The following is a 20,297-nucleotide window of genomic DNA, read 5'->3' as shown; positions in this document are numbered from 1 at the left end:
GAGCAAACCAGCTCAGTGTTTTCCCGTCTGCTCGAGCTCTGCCTCCTGCTGGCCTGAGGAGACATGATAGTGCATAGATCAGACTGACTTCATCACATACTGAGGGCTTCATTGTCAAACGAAGCCCTCTTTTGCTGCTACCCCATGTTAGCTCCAGATAAGCAGATTTAAATGGATTTAAATCTCAAACTCATCAGAACAATCTGTCCACTTCAGACAGCGTCTCCCTGCCCTCCAGCTTTGGCATCTGATTCACCACCCGTATGCCTAGCTCAACCTTCCACATCTGGAAGCCCACTCTGGTGATTTAGGGAAGAGTCAAAGGTTTCTACTACATTGTCATCTGGTCACCAAACCCAATTATTGAATAAGGAGTGTAATTACTCTAACTCTGAGGAAGAATCGTCCCTAGCGTTTGATCATTCTCTTATCCCCGACGACACTTCTGATAGGTTGCTAAGTTTGAGACAAGGCCAGTGGAGCACTGATGATTGTGCTGAAGACACATCATGAGGTTTGTTCTGCACAGTTTAGATGATCAAGTGAAGAATGAGGTAGCATCAAGTGATGACACAGAAACATTTGAAACATTGGTTTCTCTGCCTATCAAGACAGACAACTGCCTGCAGAAAAGAAGAGTAGGTGAGAACTCCAGATCCCAGCTTTCCTTGAAGACAGGAAGTGGCATCACCACAAAGTGTCAAATCGTGGTGTGTGGAGAGAAGGAAGAGAGGACCTTCACTCGCAAGCTGGTGAAGGATGGTGTTTATTGTGGAGATAGGATGAACAGAGCAGGATAGAGACTGATTGAATGACTGAACTGAACCAGAAACACACACAAATCGATGATGACAAGCAAGGGCGTAGATTTGGTTTTGGCATTGGTGGGGACGAGTGTTTCAACCACCGAACCCTGCCCTGTTTCTTTTTTTTTTTCCTTTTTGTCTTTGCTTCTTGATAAAAAGAGGAGAAATATACTTGCCTACATATGCTATTCTACATGCTATTAAACCATTTAAAATTACAATTCATAGTTTTATATGTGAATTATATAATGTTAAATTACTATTAAACAAATGGCTGACTAAGTATTTTAGACTTACTCCATATAAATCAGGCATCATACAAAAATAAAAATAGCTTCAAATACAGTCAAGACAATAAAAGAATATGACTTTAAGGACTTAAATGTGGGATGGAGCGATTTTGCAGGTCTTTCCTCCCCACTTCTGTCAGACTCCACAACAAGGACTTTTGCAGCTGATCACACACAAACCCACACATGTGCAATAAGACTTACAAAAATACTCAGAAAAGAGTATTGCACTAAGTTGTATTTTTACTCAGTTGTATATAACATTTGTATTCTATTTTTATCCTAATGTATATTTTATTCTATTTTATTCTACTATTTTATTCTATTCTATTCTGTACAGTATATTATTCTTATTGTATTCTAATTTTTGCAATATAATTTTGCACTGTCCACTTTCTGCTGTGACAAAACAAATTTTCCACGTGTGGGACTAATAAAGGTTATCTTATCTTATCTTAACAAGATTACTTCAGTTATAGTACACCAACTTCTCTTATACATTAGCACTAAGGGAACACTAAATGAGCTGGTGGTTTTTGTACAAAAAAACTACTCATCTAAGATGACCACAAAATTATTATTATGTGCTTGATGTGCCTTCCCTTTGGCCCTGGCTCCTCCCCTCTGACTGCACTAGGACATATTGCCACCTGATAAAATAACACATTGATTCATGCCATATAAAAAGTGAGACATGTCAATTCAGATTCTTTGTCAAATGTACACTAATGAATCAATTTACATCAGCAGCCTAACAATTGTAGTGCAAACTGCACCACAAGGTGGAATATTTGCAAAATCATGACTACCTCGTGATATTTTGTGTCACAAAATTAACCCTATGAATATGTCAGTGCCATTAGGATGAAATTATTGTGTCACCAACATCTTAACGTTAGACATATAATTTTAACAGCCTCTGTAAACTAATATCCTGGCCTGCTCGAGGCTGCTGTTTTCTCTGACAGTTTCAATCAAAATTAGAAATGATGCTCTGGGAGACTGAGATAACTAATAGTGCTGCCTGTTGTGCTGTTAGTTTCCAAAACACGTTATTCATGGTTACATACAGTTTTAGACTGATGTGGGCCAAAGCCTAGCATAGCCTGTAACGTTATTATGACGGACACATTTTATGAGTGAACTTACAGGTTTCTTTGAAAAATACTTTCTTATATCCAGGTTTTTCCTTTTTGCTGCCGTCCACCTCTCCTGCTCGCAGCGCAGGTTTGCCGCTGCTGAAACTAAACAGAGCTCCCTGAAAGGCACGGTCAATCACATTGGCCATATTTGTCACATGACGTAGGACTCCAGTAGAGAACGTAATTTAACTCTTTCTGCACCGCTGGGTGAATGAGACGCTGACAGATCTTCTTTTTTTTTTTTCTTTCTATCGGATTTGTTTTTCTTTACAAGAAGCGATCGAATTATTGGTGGGGACAATTCAATAATTGCTGGATATTGTTGGGGACATGTCCCTTCCGTCCATGCCAAATCTACGCCCTTGATGACAAGACAGAAAAGGAGGACTTAAATACATAGGAGTGATGATGATGATAAGAGACAGATCAGAACACAGCTACAACCGAATGGCAGCTACAGCTACAACCGAATGGCTAATTCGGTTTCTGGGGAGCTTGCAGGAGTGCTCGCAGACATATTCAACCTGTCCTTGGCCCACGCTGTGGTACCGGCCTGCTTCAAATCCACCTCCATCGTCCCGATACCCAAAAACTCCAACCCATCTTGCCTCAATGACTACCGCCCAGTAGCACTCACCCCCATCATCACTAAGTGCTTAGAGCAGCTGGTCCTAGCACACTTCAAATCCTGTCTCCCCCCCACCCTGGACCCCAACCAATTCGCATACCGCCAGAACAGGAGCACAGAGGATGCAGTCTCCATCGCACTGCACTCTGTCCTCTCACACCTGGACAACAACAACACATACGCCAGAATGCTGTTTATAGACTTCAGTTCAGCATTCAATACAATCCACCCCTCACAACTTATCAGAAAACTGACAGACCTGGGCATCAGTCCCCTCATCTGCAAATGGTTACTGGACTTCCTGACCAACCGCCCCCAACATGTCCGGCTGGATAACCGCTGCTCATCTACAATCACAATGAACACCGGTGTACCACAAGGCTGTGTGATGAGCCCTTTCCTCTACTCCCTCTTCACCCACGACTGCAGACCTGCTGATGGTTCCAACACCATCATTAAGTTTGCAGATGACACCACGGTGATTGGCCTCATCAGTGACAACAATGAGGCCGCCTACAGGGAGGAGGTGGATCGTCTGGCTGAGTGGTGCGACAGAAACAACCTGCTGCTTAACACAGAGAAGACCAAGGAGCTCATCGTGGACTACAGGAGGAATGCTGACCCACATCCACCCATCCACATTAAGGGGACGGCTGTGGAGCGTGTGAGCAGCTTCAAGTTCCTGGGAGTCCACATCTCCAAGGATCTCATCTGGATGACCAACTGCTCCAAGCTGGTCAAGAAGGCTCACCAGCGCCTCTTCTTCTTGAGGACTCTGAGGAAAAACCACCTGTCCTCAGACATCCTGGTGAACTTCTATCGCTGTACCATCGAGAGCATCCTGACCAACTGTATAACAGTCTGGTATGGGAACTGCTCTGCCTCGGACCGGAAGGCGTTGCAGAGGGTCGTGAAAACTGCCCAGCGCATCGCCGGAGCACCACTTCCTGCCATAAAGGACATCTACAGGAAGCGGTGTCTGAAAAGGGCTGGGAAAATCATCAAAGACCCCAGTCACCCATCACATGGACTCTTCACCCTCCTGCCCTCTGGGAGGCGCTACAGGAGCCTCCGGACTAAGACCACCAGGTACCGGAACAGCTTCTTCCCCACAGCTGTCAGACTCCTGAACTCTGCCTCCTGACATCTGACCCACGTTAAACTCATGGACTGGACATACACACACCCACAACCTCCTACACACACACACAATGGACAACCGTACCCTCAAACACACAATAATAACATGGACTGAACCACCATTCACAATCACTAGCACTTTATATAGCCTCTGTAGAAATTATCCACATATCTCACTTATCTTAACTGCACTACTGTATAGTTCTGTGTAAATAATCATACGATAATTTTTAATCCTACAATCCTACAACTGTTTATAACTTGCATAGTTCACATTTCTGTATAACTGTATATCTCAGATTTCTGTATAGTTTTTTTATTTTTTTATTTTCATATTTATATCCTGTTCATAGCCTGTAAATAGCTGTACATAGCTTGTACTCACTACAGCCTGTACATACTTATAGTTATAGAATATTCCTAACATACTTCATACCGTGTACATTATAACATACCATAATAGACCCATTTCTGTAACATACTTACATATCTATATTATTGCTAATATGTATTGTAATATATCTATATCACTAAAGCACTTCTGGATGGATGCAAACTGCATTTCGTTGCCCTGTACCTGTGCATGTGCAATGACAATAAAGTTGAATTCTATTCTATTCTATTCTATTCTAATAACACACAGGAAGTAGAACTAAACGCAATGCATGGAGAGAGATGACTAACACAATAAATCAGGAAACATGAACATATAGAAAATAAACAGAACATGAACAAACTGAAAACACTGGGTCAGCGATCCAGGAACCCTGACAGAAGGGAGGCAGTTGTCACTTCCAGGTGACTGTATTGAACCAGTGAAATTTAGACTTGACAAGCTAATAGAATTGGAGTGGCAGCAGAGGAGAAAAGCCAGTGAATCCTGTATTGTAGAAAAACTGGTCATTTAGTTGTTGTCGGGTGAAAAGGGGTGTTTTACTTCATTTTTAGCAGTAGCATCATCATTATATCAGAATCATTTAATAAGCATTGCATTAAACATTGATTGAAGCTATTGACATTACATTTAACATTTGTATTACAGTGATTGTTATAACCTGGTGTTAATCTTTTATTTACAGGTGTCAGAATAATTATATGATCTCTTTCTTGCAGGTGTAAACATGATCACCTTATACATATGGCAGTTTGTTGCTCATTATAGAGTTGTGCCCGAGTTAATAAAGGTCAAAAACTTCAGTCAGCGTTATGACTGGCTGATCCATGGTGTGGGATCACTTTGGGCCCAGGAGGTTGCACGCGCTTACGTAACACTGATATCATGTGATTCTTTGTGATTTTTATTCAGTTATATCTTTTTACTAAGTTTTTAAGTAGTGGTAGTTCATTAAACCAACCTTCATTTAATATTGTATCCCTGACTCAGCGTATTATATACAGGTCAACTTGATAATTTGGAAAACCTTGCAGCTGTAATGTTGTGTCTCCGTAGGGGACAGTTCGCTCCAAGGAGAGGCGCTGGAGCCAGTGTCTGTCCTCGAGACGAAGAGAATGTTTTTCTTGATGTGTCTAAAGTTGTCAATATTGACTGTATTGTACTATCTGTACGCATGAGGGGGCGTTCTAATACCCTGATTTTCATAAAACAATGAGTGTGTGGAGTTTGTATTGAGATCTGATGCTGTCTGATGTATGGTGTCCATCTCCCACGCGTGTGTTCATTAAATCATCGTTTGACTTGACCCGGCCGGACCAGTGTGGTTATTTTGGGTTTTCCTCCTGTATCCCTCCTCAATATTTGAATCCGTAACAGTTTTGGGGGCTCGTCCTGTGGTATTGAGGAGGAAGGTTTGGAGGTTTGGACGGTCCGAGGTGGTCGAACGGGCAGGCACGAGCCAGTGGTCTGACGTGAGTGGGCAGGCCAGCACATCTAAAGGTAAGGCACAACCTGTTGAATGTAAATCCAAACTGTGCCAAATTGGATTGTATAAATTAAAAGTCTACTCACTGAAATTACTGGTGAAGGCCTGTTTTGATTTTGATGAAAAATCTCATGAGTGTTGAAATTTGAAGTAAGGTTACAAGAAATAATACTGAGTTAGAGGCTCAAGGTAAAAGAAAATAATACTGAGTTAGAGGCTCAAGGTAAAAGAAAATAATACTGAGTTAGAGGCTCAAGGTAAAGGAAAATAATACTGAGTTAGAGGCTCAGGTAGTTTGATAGGGAATTGGTCAGTTTGTGAGTTAGAGGCTCCATTGGTTTAAAGGATTGCATCTGTGTTGGCCATGTTGAGAGTTAGAGGCTCCATTGTCCATAACTTTGCATCTGCGTCAGTCATACTCTTGTTTTAGAGGGTTGACGGCGGTTTAAAAGTATTATAAATTTTGTGAGAACGGTGGTTAGAGGCCACTAAGAGGCGCATAGCCCGGAGGTTACGCTCCCTCCTGGCCGCGGACGCGCGACCTTGACCTGTCGGCGAACAGGGTTAGTTCAGTTGGCTTGACTGTGGGGTACAGGGCATCCTGGAACAAGCTAGGAGTTAGAGGCTCCTTATCTGCGCTTTTTTGGACACTTTAAATTGAGTTAGGGACTTTAGAGATGAGGCCAGATACAGTTAGAGGCTGATACTGGTTAATTGATTACAAAAAAGTTGGACTTTCTTCGGTTGGACCCGTTATCTTAAATTTGTCAAAATTGTCTAGGCGCTAAAACTTTCAGGCCTGAGAGTGAGTGTAAATATAAGACGTCTTTGTAAAATAAGATAGAGAGTTGAGTGTGAAACGAGGCTGTGTGTGACGATAGCGTGCTGCAGCGCTGCGAGCTATGTTTGGATTGTGTGTGTGAACATGCAAATGACGTGGCTGCTGTGAGGTACACAGAGGACGTTCATTTTTGTTTAGAGTGTGATTGACTGTTATAAGTATTGTTAAAGCCCTGTAAATAACATGCTGGTTTTGTGTATTATGATAATATAAATGAGTTTTGAATATTGCTGTGAATATATGATTAATGACTGTGGTTGGCATATTTCTCTTGTGTTGCATGGCTGAAAATTGGAAAGTTTAAAATGCTTTTGATTCAAGCAAGATATATATGAAGTTATAAGACTGTGAGCGTCTTTTTCTTTCAGTGTGAGACTATAGACAAGTATGCTTGATTAACCCAGTTGCTTTCTTGTGATAATATAAGATATAATACATATAACTCTGAGTTATTGTGGTGTATGGGGAGGTGAGTGTTTACAATTTGGATCAAATTGTAGTGAATTAATTTGAGACAAAATTTAAGTTTACTTAGAAAACCACACATTTATTCCCCTAGAAGAATCTTAATCAATAATACCTTTAGATAAAATTGTTAAAAGGTTATGAGCTGTCTTGATACAGAGAAAGTGGAGTTTGTCACCATAAAAAGGATGGAATGATGCTCTACCTCTGTGTTCAAGTCTAGACATAAGTTTAAGTACATATGAGCCACTAATAAGCGTGACATAATCCATAAGGAATAAATAAATAAAAATATATTTGTTGAATAACTTTAACAGAAGTGAATCTATGAGCACGCAATAAAGTGGACTTGTGAAAAGTAAGAAATTGATTTACATTCACACACATATTTGAAAGAAAAAAACCCCACTCAATATTGATAAATTCCTGTTAACATAAAGTTATATAAAAACCTAATAATGTTGCGATCAGCGTCCTGTCACATTGAAGTTACAGGGGTAGAGGGGCTTCTGGAGGTGAATTGTGACTGTTCTGCACAGACAGAAGAGGGAGATGCCCCTTATGAGGTGTCAGTAAGTTCAGAAATAGATCTGGACGACTTAGATCTATACATTAGTCGGTGTTTACTTTTATTTAAAGGGGTGATTGAACTAGCCATACAGGCGGATGACCCCGAGTATGAAGTCACAGAGGCGGCTATGTTTGTTTTCTCAATGGTAGAAGCGGTAATAACCGGTACTGATTTTAATATGCTTTCTTAAAATTTGTGGAGTTAGTGGTGGAGAAGTCCAGAAATGAGAAATTATTTAAAAGGAGATAATTGGCTTTTTGAAATTGTGTGGCTGACATGAATTGTTTGTGACTGTATGTTTGAAATGGTTAATGGTGTCTGGAGTAAATGAGACTAAGTGGAGTTTGATTGTTCAGTGTTGAAGTAAAATAAGTAAAATGGTGAACTCTTGAGGAGTTTGGGTTTGACTGGTTCATCACTCTCCCACCGGTTAAAATAGAATGGTGTTTATTTATCATTATGTGAGGTTGATAGCGCCTTGACGCAGGTTTGTGGCGACTTGGTGTGGTGAGAATGTGTTAAACTGTGTGGCTGTAGCGTGCACAAAGTACAGCACACAATGAGTTTGGTTTTATTAAATTAAATGGGAGAGTGAAACATTGTGATTGAGTGTGAGCATTAATGAAACCACGGTCAAATCTTTGACGCACTGGGTTAACTGTGTGTCACCGAGCAGGTCAGGAGGAGACTGTGACCGTTGGAGTGGTGAGACTAATTCTGAGAACTCTCAAGGAGACATAGTGGGGTGACCCAGGAGGAGGAGTCGAGTAATGTCATTGAGAGGGAGGTAAGCCTGTGTTTCAGGAAAATGGCAAACAGCTCCAGCGCGACATCTAGTGGGTCTAGGGCATTTAGGCCTCTGGAGGAGCAACTGCAACAGCTAAAAAAAGCCATTCGCTTGGCTTTCCCTGGATCATTAAAAATAGCGGAGAAAGAATGCGAATTGATGGATGTGGAGGTAAGGAAAATTATTGCCTCCCAACAGAGAGGGCTGGAGGAGAAGATAGCCCTAAACATTGTGTTTAAAACGGAAGGAGAGAGATGCGAGCAGAAACTGGAACAACTGGAAAAGGAAACAGAGGGACGTTCAGTTAACCGGAAAGCCAAAAAAGAAATCAAGAATTTAAAGGAGACCCATGCAAAGTGCTGTAAATGGCTGTTCCTGTGGAATGGAGCATCATCTTGGATGATGGAGGATGTCATGGAGGAAACAGGAGACATGGAAAATGTCATGGAGTCATTGAAACAGCTGAAGGAGGAAAATAAAAGGATAAAGAGCCAAACGAAGGATTTAATGTCAAACCCAGAAGATGCTAACAGACATCACACACCAAAATTATATCCTTGGGCCGCAGTAACACTTAGTGCCCCACCACATTCATACATCATGCCTGTGATGACTCTTAGTGGGGGACAAGTTCATGGCCCAGATGGACAAACTGGAGTGGTTCTTGGAGGAATAGCGGACGTTGAATATACCAGCCCACCTACAGTTCGTCCCAAGGAAAGGTCAATGACAGTTAAATGTCAGCCCCAAAGTGGGGGAGGGAGAATGGTAGCCTCAGCTGCAGATGAAGGCTTAACCTCGCCTCCCCGCCCACTAAGTAAAGAAAAAATGTCAGACTCAGAAGTAATAATGGAGGAACAGCCAAGTTACAGTGGACAGACTGAACAGACCCTTAAAAGGGAGGATACAATGTCAACGGAGGATGGAAGTGAACGGTCAACCTTTCAGGAGTTGCCAACACCAGCAAGAGAAGGGCAGACCAAAACCAGTAGGTCGGAGAGACCTGACACAACGGCCAAGGACGGAAGCTGGAGAGGAGAAGTCTATGGCCGGATGCATGAAAATCCAAATGCATTAATGGAACTAATAAAAACGCTAAAAGACGTCAAGAAAAAACTGACTGAAGCTAAGCCAGAGAAGGAGAGTGAAGATGGTGCGACTTCATCAGAAGAGGAGAGTGATGAGGAAAAAGACAGAGTAGTTGAGTCAGAGTCAAATGTAGGCAGAAATTTGAGACCGAGACGTGGAGGAATAGAAGCGAGAAGGCCCATGTTTCAAAGTTCAAGAGGAAAGGAACAGGTGGTTCACTATAAAAAAGTGTCCTTAGAGCCAGGAGCTGCTGGCCCTAGTTATAATCTCCCTTTAATAGCAGGTTCAAAAAATGAACCACTGTATCGCCCATATAAAATAAGAGATTTGGAAGCATTGGTTAAACAACTTCCACCTATAACTGAGGGAGGAGCGAGTTGGTTAAGAACATTAAGTAGATTGACCGAAGGCCAGGAACTTGCCATTGGCGATTTCCGTGCTATTGCTGGCCACTGTATGCTCGGTGGTGGGCTAGCTGATGTAGAGGCTATAGCCCATACAACTCGGTATGCAAATGATCTGCCATACCATGAAGTGCAATGTGCCTTATCTGACGCAGTCCGTGAGAAGTACCCAACCCCTAATATTGGAGCTATACCTAAAATAAATTGGGACCCCCAACATACACCTAGGGAGTTTTTAGCAAAAGCCAAAGAGCAGTGGTTGTCAGAAACAGGTATCCATCCAGGTAATGAAGGTGAGCATCGTGCGTGGTTCCGTTCTGCGGTGCTGGCAGGGCTGCCCAATCAAGTAAAAGCTGACTTAGAGAAAAATCCAGATTTTGCTGTAGCAGACTCTGTGCAGTGGGATACCGCGAACAGACAAAAAAAAGAGTTGGAGGTTAAGTTACAGCTGACAGAGGCGAGAAATAAAGTTGGAGAGAAAAAGAAGGAGGAAAAGGAGAACACAAAGAAAATAATGATAGCTGGGCCCCAGCCTGGTCTCGTGCCTGAATGGCCAGAGGGAGACCCGGGTCCATGCCCTGATGACAGGTGGCCCGTCAATGCACCAAGGCAGCGTCAACCCATAGGGAATTGGGGGACTGGCGGTCCGCAAAGAGGGCGTGGTGGATCAGTGAGGGGAGTGCAAAGAGCTCGGGGAACAGGGAATCCCAGCAACGTGCCTTGGAATGTCTGTTGGAGATGTGGAGCAGAAGGACACTGGACTAGAGATTGTCCAGGAAATGTTCAAAGCTATCAAAGGCGAGGCTATCGACCCCAGGCACGTGGACCTCAAAGAGGAGGAAATGGGTATAGGGGAGCACATCAAGCCCCAAACCCAAGTGCAGCACCAGTCGCTCAGTACCCAGTGGCTGACTGGGGCTGGGAACAGGAGCAGTACTGAAGGAGCCCGGAGAGACCAAACAGCATGGGGATGGCAGACCCTATGCTGTCAATGACCGTGGAAGGGACAGAATTGCCCTTTCTAGTGGACACTGGAGCAACATATTCCACATTGAGAGCAACACCAGACTGTGCCACACTTTCCTATCACACAGTTAATGTGGTGGGTTTTTCCGGGGTCCCAATGACTCTGCCATTGACCGATCCAGCTGTGACAAAGCTGGGAAAGCAGACTGTGAAACACCAATATGTGGTGTCACCTCAAGTGCCAGTGAATCTCATGGGCAGGGACCTGCTCGTGAAGCTGAGAGCTACTATCATGTGCTCTGCAGATGGACTGTCTGTTACTCTGCCAGGAGGACAGCATTTCCCGTGCCTGGGAACAAACTCAAAGACTCAGTATCTGCTTCAGAACTGTGAACAACCCAAAGCCGACATTTACTGGGGAAGGCTGCTGGAGGAAGGCATTCTAGGTCAATTCCAACTGTGGAGACCCTGGATAATGAGCTTGGCAGTTTACTCCCCACCACGAGATCCATACCACGTCACTCTTTTTTATGACAGGGAAAATGATGACACCTATCGTGAACTATTCCAGTCTGATCTTGAGGGTCAGATCTGGAATGTGCAAACAAATAACATTTACATTGGGCCAGAAGGTGTAGCCGCGGCTGTAAAATTAACTGATGAACAACTGCCTTGGTATAATGTGGGAGAAAATTCGGCCCCTCACATTACATTGGCGGTCCACGAAGGTCATGGAGCAGGTGATCTGGGACCAATGGTCAGGCGGGCGCTGGACGACGCAGGGTGGCAAAGCACCCAAATTCCAAATTTATGTTATGCACCAAATTCTAAAATCTATCGTATAACTTGTATGTCTAATGATGTAGTGACCCTTGAACATCAAGAAATTTCAGAAACACATGGAAGAGAGAGAGCAGATCACCCTGATGCAGTTGCTGAACTGTCAAAACTGCCTGACAGTTTGTGGTCCAAAGGGCCCGCAGATGTTGGCCTGGCCACCTGTTCGCCTATCCTGTTCCACCTGAAATCAAACACACCAATCAACAGACCGCAGTATAAACATAAACCTGAAGCAGAAGAGGGAATTGCAGAAACAATTGAAGGGCTGTTAAATGTCGGAGTGTTAGAGCCATCTTACTCACATTGGAACACACCAATTCTACCGGTGGAGAAATCTGGAACAGGAAAGTATCGTATGGCACATGATTTGCGTGCCATTAATGCCATATTGCACACTAACACTGTACCTGTTCCAAACCCCTACACTGCACTATCAGATATTAAGTGTGACCAAAAGTGGTTCACTTGTATTGACCTAGCAAATGCATTCTTTTGTCTTCCACTGCATGAGTCACTCAGAGACATTTTCTCATTCACATACAGAGGCAAAAAATTCAGATACACACGTCTACCACAAGGTTTTGCACTTTCTCCTGGCATTTTCAATCAGGTGCTCAAAGAGGCCCTGTCAACATGTAATTTGCCAGATGGATGTACATTGATTCAATATGTCGATGATCTTCTCATTGCAGCCCCGTCAGCAGCGGATTGTGCGGCAGCCTCGCTTGTCGTGTTGAATAGATTGGCGGAGTGTGGCTTCAAAGTGAGTAAAGAAAAGTTGCAATTGGTTCGACCTGAGGTAACATTTTTGGGTCGGGTAATCGCACACAAATCAGTGGGTTTAATGAACACACACAGAGACCAAATTCTGACACACCCAAAACCGCGAACAGTGAGAGAAATGCTTTCTTTCCTTGGTTTGACAGGTTACAGCAGAAAGTTCATTCCTGACTATGTAGGTAAAACTGCCCCTTTAAGGGGCCTAATGAAGCAAGTTGGCGTTCAAAATCTTAAGGCTGAATTGCCTTGGACGTCTGACACTGAAATCGCGTTTATTGCATTAAAACAGGATCTGTCAAGAGCATCTGATTTGGTTACACCTAATTATGATGAGCCATTCTATTTGGATATTTCCGAAACAAACTCCGTCGTAAACGGGGTGTTGTTTCAGAAAAAGGGGGGGAGTAGGGATGTTCTCATGTATGTTAGTATAAAACTACATCCAACAGAAGCAAGACATCCCACATGCACACAACATGCAGCAGGGGTTGCCAAAGTCATTCAGAAGACAGCACATGTAGTGAGAGGACATCCACTAAAAATACTCACTACACATAGTATAGTGGCGTACGTGAACTCACAAGCATTTAGTATGACACCACGGGCGCAACAGAAATTGAGTAAAGTTTTGGAGGCTCCAAATTTGACATTCACACATGAAGGAACTAACATGGCAGATTTAATGGGAGCAGGGGAACCACATGACTGCGTCAAAAGAGCACAGGTTGAAGAAAAAATTAGAGAGGACCTGAAGGCGGAACCTATACCTGGAGCTGAGGATTGGTTCACAGATGGATGTTGCCACAGAGATGAAGAAGGACTAAAAACCGGGTATGCGGTGGTCCGTAGAGTAGGAAATGAGTATCAGGTCAAAGAAGCAGGAAGGATTGAGGGACAGCAGTCGGCCCAGAGAGCTGAAGTGACAGCCCTAGCTCGAGCTTTGAGGTTAGCTAAGGATATGAGAGTGAACATCTACACTGACTCAGCGTATGCATTCGGAGCAGCGCATGTGGAGCTGCCTCAATGGAAAAGAGCAGGATTCAGGACAGCAACCAACGCACCTATTTGCCACAAGAAGGAAATGGAGGAACTGGAGGAGGCCTTGGGCGATCCAAGAGAGGTGAGTATCATAAAATGCAAAGGGCACTCACAAGGAACCAGCATGGTGGCAAAAGGAAACCAGAAAGCGGATGAAGCCGCAAAGGAGGCGGCAGGTTACAAAGGACGGAGACAAATGATACAGGTAATTGCAGAAGAGGAAGGGCCAATTAACAAACGGAGGAGGTCAAACAGGCCCAGGAGGAGGCATCCCCAGAGGAAAAGGGGGTGTGGAAAAACAAGGGAGCCTGGCAGGATGGAGGCTTGTGGAGGGGGCCAGACGGGCGTCCCGTGCTAACAGCCGAAATGGCGAAACAGAAGGTGAGCGAGGCCCACGGGCTTGGACACGTCGGAATAGCACAGATGGAGAGAAATCTGTGTCACTGGTGGCACCCTAACCTCAGAGAAATGATAAGGGAGAAGGTCAGAATGTGTCTAATCTGTGGAGCACACAATCCCAAGCCAGTGATCAAACCAGAATTGGGTAAGTTCCGGATGCCTGAGAGGCCGGGAGAGGAGATTGTCATTGATTTCACTGATATGATTGATTCAGGCCCTGGTGGTCTTCGTTATTTGTTGGTGTGTGTAGATGTACTGACCGGCTGGCCAGAGGCATGGGCGACTAAAAAGGAAGATGCGAGGACCGTGATCAAATGTTTAATTAATCATTATATTCCTCGACATGGGTTCCCTAAAAGAATTAGATCAGATAATGGAACCCACTTTAAAAATCAAGATTTGGCAAAGGTGGAAAAAATGTTGGGAGTTCAGCACAAATTTGGAACAGTGTATCATCCTCAATCCCAAGGGAAAGTAGAAAGGATGAATTTAAATTTGAAAAATAAATTAGCTAAAATCTGCGCGCAAACAGGGCTCAATTGGGTCGCGGCCCTGCCGATTGCGTTGATGACCATAAGATGTTCTGTTAATCAGTCCACAGGTTTCACGCCATACGAGCTGCTAACTGGGAGACAGTTTCCGGCACCCTGGACGGTGGGCCCGGTCGAACGGGGCATGAGAGGGAACAGGTCTCACGCAGACTATTGGAACGAGTTAAAGGCGCTTGTGTCCAGCTTCACAAAGCAGGTGGCTTGTGAAAGACCCCCAGGAGAAGGAGAGGTCACAGACGCGAGAGTGGTGTGGCTGAAGGTCATCAAACGCAAGTGGAAGGAACCTCGTTGGACTGGCCCATACGAGGTGTTTGCCCGGACGGCGAAAGGGAAAGGCGACAACTGGTATCACTGGCCGCAGTGTGCACCGGCACACAACAGCTGGGTGGAAAAAATTGCAACTCCACCCAATACAGGTGAAAAACAGAGGCAGAATAAACCCTCACACCTGTGCAACGGGCCGACCGGTAGTCTACCTGGGAGGCCGAAGAACGAAGACCAGCTTAGGAGGAAGTCACCGCGACAGCAAAAAGGAGCGGTATCAAATTGAAGATTTCACATAAAGGCTTTGATAAGAAGAGTTTTGAACTTGTATGTAAAAAAAAAAAAAGAGAAAAAAACAAAAACAAAAAAAACAATTCACACATAATACAATGCCATCACAACAATCAGAAACCTGTGATGAGAGAGAAGTTACAAAAATTAACAAAATGTTACTTCATTTGATGTTGACTATGTTATTAATCACCGCTATATGTTTTTTGGTTTATTTGTTGCAGACCGGCCCACGCAGACTGTCTGAGCACGGAGGTCATTCCAGCCCAGCGCCACTCGATATACCACTCAGTGAACTCAAGTCGCGGGCGAGAATGAAGCGCGAAATCTCTGGTAAAACAGATGAGTGTCTCAGCACTTATGGTGGTTTAGAATTAGATTATGTTAATGGCTCCACAACCTCTTTTACGTTTGATTTGTGTGATGTTTTTAACTGTAAGGGCGCGAGCAGTAATTGGAGGGGATACAATGTGTGGATCTGCTGGGACTACTCAGTGAGTACACATTGCGAAAGGGGAAATTGGCCTTATGATGGGTGGTGTAGGAATTGGAACCAGGTAAAGGGTTATACTGGGGAAAATTGGGAACCGTCAGAATTAGGACCAGGAAATGAGCTTAAACTTCAAAGGGATTACAGTCCATCTAAAAATCTGTTGACTTTGTCATTGGGGAATTGGCAGCGGGAAAAACCTGTATATTTAGTTGTGGGCGTGGAAACTGTAGGAGTTGATCCAAAAAGGTTAATTAAAGTTAATTTCTTAGAAAAACATAACCTAGTACAGTCAGTTAGAAAAGAAATGGCAACACACGTGACTTTCAATCCAATCAACTCTGTTACTTCTTTTACAGGCCAGAAGGGAAGCGGGTCGTCGGAGGCGGTACCAGAGGAGCAGGAACCAAACGGTAGACGGGTCCTGTCAGTGGACTATAGCATACTAAAACCTCGAGACTTGATTGAACGCGCCACCGGGTTCAGTGACAGCAACATCTGGCTGGACTGGATGGCTCAAAATGCTAGAGAACAAAAATTGTCTAATTGTGTAGCTTGTGCTTCCGCTAGACCGCGTTTGTTCACAGAGCCTGCGCCACTGCATCCAGAGGATCAGTGGGGCTATAATTGCATGTTGCGAATGATGAGAGAAGTAGTGAATAGTGGGAATTGCACTGTTTTGTCCAGTTTATTTCCCCCTATCAACAAATACACCCAAGTAGGACCGTTTATGCCTAGAAAGGATAATTATACGTGTTTTAAGTTCTCCACGGATAAAGTAAAGTATAACTTGGGAGAAATTGATCCCAGTTGGTGTTTTGTTACATACCGGGGGAGGACCACAAATAATGTAAGTGATGCATCTACATTAATTGGAACCTGGGCCAGGAGCGGGCTGTATTATTATTGCGGCCACAAGACTCTTTTGGTTCGTGTTCCTCTGGGAAGCGTGGGGACGTGCGCGATGGTGAGACTAGGAGCGCCACTTATGCTAATTGGAAATCAGGTAAAAGCGATCCCACAGCGCAACACACGCACATTGGCAGCCAGACGCAAGAGACACATTTTGCTAAAAAGACAAATTGATGGAACACATGTTTATGACCCTAGAATGAATTCACCAACCTGGATCGACTCCATTGGAGTGCCCAGGGGGGTTCCAAATGAATATAAACTTGCTGACCAAATAGCAGCCGGTTTTGAAAATCTTCCAATAATCTCTGCTTTCTTTCCAGTGACCCCAAACAAGAACGTAGACAGGATTAATTATGTTCATTATAATGTGCTGAGACTCTCTAACCTGACCAGAGACGGGATGGAGGGGTTAGCGGAGCAGGTGGGTCCCACCTCATTAATGGGTGTGCAAAATAGGATGGCCCTTGATATGTTATTAGCAGAAAAAGGGGGCGTTTGTGCCATGTTTGGAGATCAGTGCTGCACCTTCATTCCAAACAACACCGCTCCGGACGGCTCAGTGACTCGGGCTCTTGAGGGCTTAAAGAGCCTGTCTGAAACAATGCATGATCACTCAGGAGTTGACAATCCGCTGGAGGGCTGGATGAACTCGGTGTTCGGACGGTGGAAAGGGCTTGTGCTTTCGGTCATGCTTACTTTGTCTGTTTTGGTGGGTATTTTTGTTATTTGTGGGTGTTGTCTCATTCCTTGTGCCAGAGCATTGTTAGAGAAAGTGATCACAAGGGCAGTGGACCCTAGAGTTGTGACTCCGATGTCCATGATGCCATTGATGCACGTAGAACAGACTGTATAGGTCAAGAATTGATATAACATTTGGTGTTGTGACCTCTGGATTCTCCTAGAGGTCAACAGAGGGAATTGTCGGGTGAAAAGGGGTGTTTTACTTCATTTTTAGCAGTAGCATCATCATTATATCAGAATCATTTAATAAGCATTGCATTAAACATTGATTGAAGCTATTGACATTACATTTAACATTTGTATTACAGTGATTGTTATAACCTGGTGTTAATCTTTTATTTACAGGTGTCAGAATAATTATATGATCTCTTTTTTGCAGGTGTAAACATGATCACCTTATACATATGGCAGTTTGTTGCTCATTATAGAGTTGTGCCCGAGTTAATAAAGGTCAAAAACTTCAGTCAGCGTTATGACTGGCTGATCCATGGTGTGGGATCACTTTGGGCCCAGGAGGTTGCACGCGCTTACGTAACACTGATATCATGTGATTCTTTGTGATTTTTATTCAGTTATATCTTTTTACTAAGTTTTTAAGTAGTGGTAGTTCATTAAACCAACCTTCATTTAATATTGTATCCCTGACTCAGCGTTTTATACACAGGTCAACTTGATAATTTGGAAAACCTTGCAGCTGTAATGTTGTGTCTCCGTAGGGGACAGTTCGCTCCAAGGAGAGGCGCTGGAGCCAGTGTCTGTCCTCGAGACGAAGAGAATGTTTTTCTTGATGTGTCTAAAGTTGTCAATATTGACTGTATTGTACTATCTGTACGCATGAGGGGGCGTTCTAATACCCTGATTTTCATAAAACAATGAGTGTGTGGAGTTTGTATTGAGATCTGATGCTGTCTGATGTATGGTGTCCATCTCCCACGCGTGTGTTCATTAAATCATCGTTTGACTTGACCCGGCCGGACCAGTGTGGTTATTTTGGGTTTTCCTCCTGTATCCCTCGTCAATATTTGAATCCGTAACATTGTTCACTGCTCTTTTCGTCCATAGCAAAAAGCCCTTGACTCTGTGAAGGGTCAACTTTAAGATTTATGCTAAAATTATTTATATAAGCAAGTCACACTGGAGTTGCAGGCCCTGACTGAGAGACAATGTCCATTTACTTCTCTGGAAATCCCTATGATACACTGTGGCATGTGACAAGATCTACATATCACCCAGGTAGGGGGGATGACATGTTTTTCTTGGTATCATTCACGGCATCCTAATGAATATAGTCTTTGAATGTGGCCATCAATTTACATCACAGGTATGGAAAGTTTTCTTTTCAGCCTTAGGAGCACGACTGAATTTATCTTCAGGTTTTTACCCCAAATCGAAATTAGATGAAAGAATATATGGATTAACGACTTATCTGTAAATCCTTGCAAAGTAATCTTGTGTGAGAGACTGAACATAATCCATGTAAAAATTACTCAAGTTTACCATGCAGCATTCTGGGTCGTTTTGATGCAATAAACTCATCTTTAACCTTTGTGGAGTGTCTGCTCTGAGGTGAGGTCACATCCATCCTGTATTCAAATAATGGGTTAAAAACAGTGAGTACACAGCTTTCCCAGGTGTGTCCTGCCAGGTAAAGTCTATCAAGGGTTTTACCAAAATAACCACTAACTGTCAGTGTGACAGAGGGAACACTGGATGTTATAGATGACCTACCTGAGCAGGTGAAATCGAGGATGTTGAGAGAATAAACTGATGTTACACACTCCCTTACAGCAGAGAAAGACTGGACACACTCAGGTTTGATCCTTGTTGGAAGTCTGGCTAAGGACTTTGTTGTTATTCTCAAAGAAACAGCAGAACCACAGCCCAGATGTTCACAGATAACAGCTGCCTGCTTCAGGTTCCAGTTGGGGACAAAGACTGGTTTCCAATCTCCCAGTTTCACTTCCAGTATACCTGCACAGGGACTGACTCCTCCCACCAGCCTGACAGACTCTGAACAGAAAGCAGAGAGTCATCAGTAAAAGAATAAAGTGAGTTTGAACCACATCAAAGCTGCAGCTCCTCTTCTACCTGAGCAGGTGAGTCCAACAGCTTTGCCAGGTGAGCAGCTGTTTCTAGCTGAGCCTGAGCTTCTACAGTCCAGGAGAGCAGACTCATGGCCTCCACACTGGAACTCTTTGCTCTACACTGGAGCCTCCACTTCTCCATAGAGCGCCCCCTGGAGGACCGAAGGAGGCCCACAGCCGAGCTCCCTACAGACCACCTCTGCATCCTGCTGGTCAAAGTCAGCTTCACACACTGAGGACCAGCTCTGGTTAGACTTCACCTCCAGTCTGCCTGAACACAGACTGGAACCATTCAGCAGTCTGACAGTCTGGAGACATCAGAGACGATCAAACAGAGAGATCAGAGACAGCAGACACACAAAAAAAGATGGCAACAAACAACTATTCACTGACTCAAACTCAGCACAACTCAACATGACTTCATCATTAACAACAGAACTCCTCTTTCTAACAGGAGACATGTTAGTATCACACTTGACAGGCTGGACAGGCTCTCACTGATTTCTGATGTTTTACAAATGATGGCAAAACAGCGGCAGTTCTTTGTTGTGCTCTTCTGATACTCAACAATTATTGCTCTACACATACAACCTATATACAAATCTTCGATTTAAAAAATGTTCTAATGATTTTAGAGAGACAGGATGGAAAAGTAGGCCAATTCACTTCCATTGCTGAGGCAGATTATCTATGGTTGTAAGGTCTTCAGTGACAGATGCAGCAGTCACTCCTGAACAGACTGTGATAATCAGACTTAAAGTGAACGGAAGAAGGAGTCCTATTGATTGGTTAGCTTTGGTGCCCACGGGGAGCTGGGAGAATCACTGGGGCAAGCTAAGGGTAGATTTAGTGACTAAAGAATCAAAAACCTAGGTGTGGTTAAAGGAACAAAAAT

At 43.7% G+C, this 20,297-nt stretch overlaps 1 protein-coding gene and 1 pseudogene across 1 annotated transcript; one reads left to right on the top strand and one right to left on the bottom strand.

Annotated features, from left to right (window-relative positions):
- LOC118453496 (scavenger receptor cysteine-rich type 1 protein M130-like) overlaps positions 1 to 20,297 on the bottom strand; it is a 78,577-nt pseudogene that overhangs the window by 12,939 nt on the left and 45,341 nt on the right.
- On the top strand, positions 8,572 to 11,269 carry LOC148102044 (uncharacterized). The gene has a single exon (XM_087843435.1). It carries the CDS (start codon positions 8,572 to 8,574, stop codon positions 10,981 to 10,983), a length of 2,412 nt encoding a protein of 803 aa, XP_087699561.1. The 3' UTR covers positions 10,984 to 11,269.

The sequence above is a fragment of the Neolamprologus brichardi genome, chromosome 7 (assembly GCF_056152115.1).
Source record: "Neolamprologus brichardi isolate AB-2024 chromosome 7, ASM5615211v1, whole genome shotgun sequence".
NCBI lineage: Eukaryota > Metazoa > Chordata > Actinopteri > Cichliformes > Cichlidae > Neolamprologus > Neolamprologus brichardi.
This window is presented reverse-complemented; position numbering and strand designations above follow the sequence as displayed.

Coding starts and splice junctions, on each gene's coding strand:
- LOC148102044 (XM_087843435.1), top strand. CDS start 8,572: ATGGCAAACAGCTCCAGCGCGACATCTAGTGGGTCTAGGGCATTTAGG.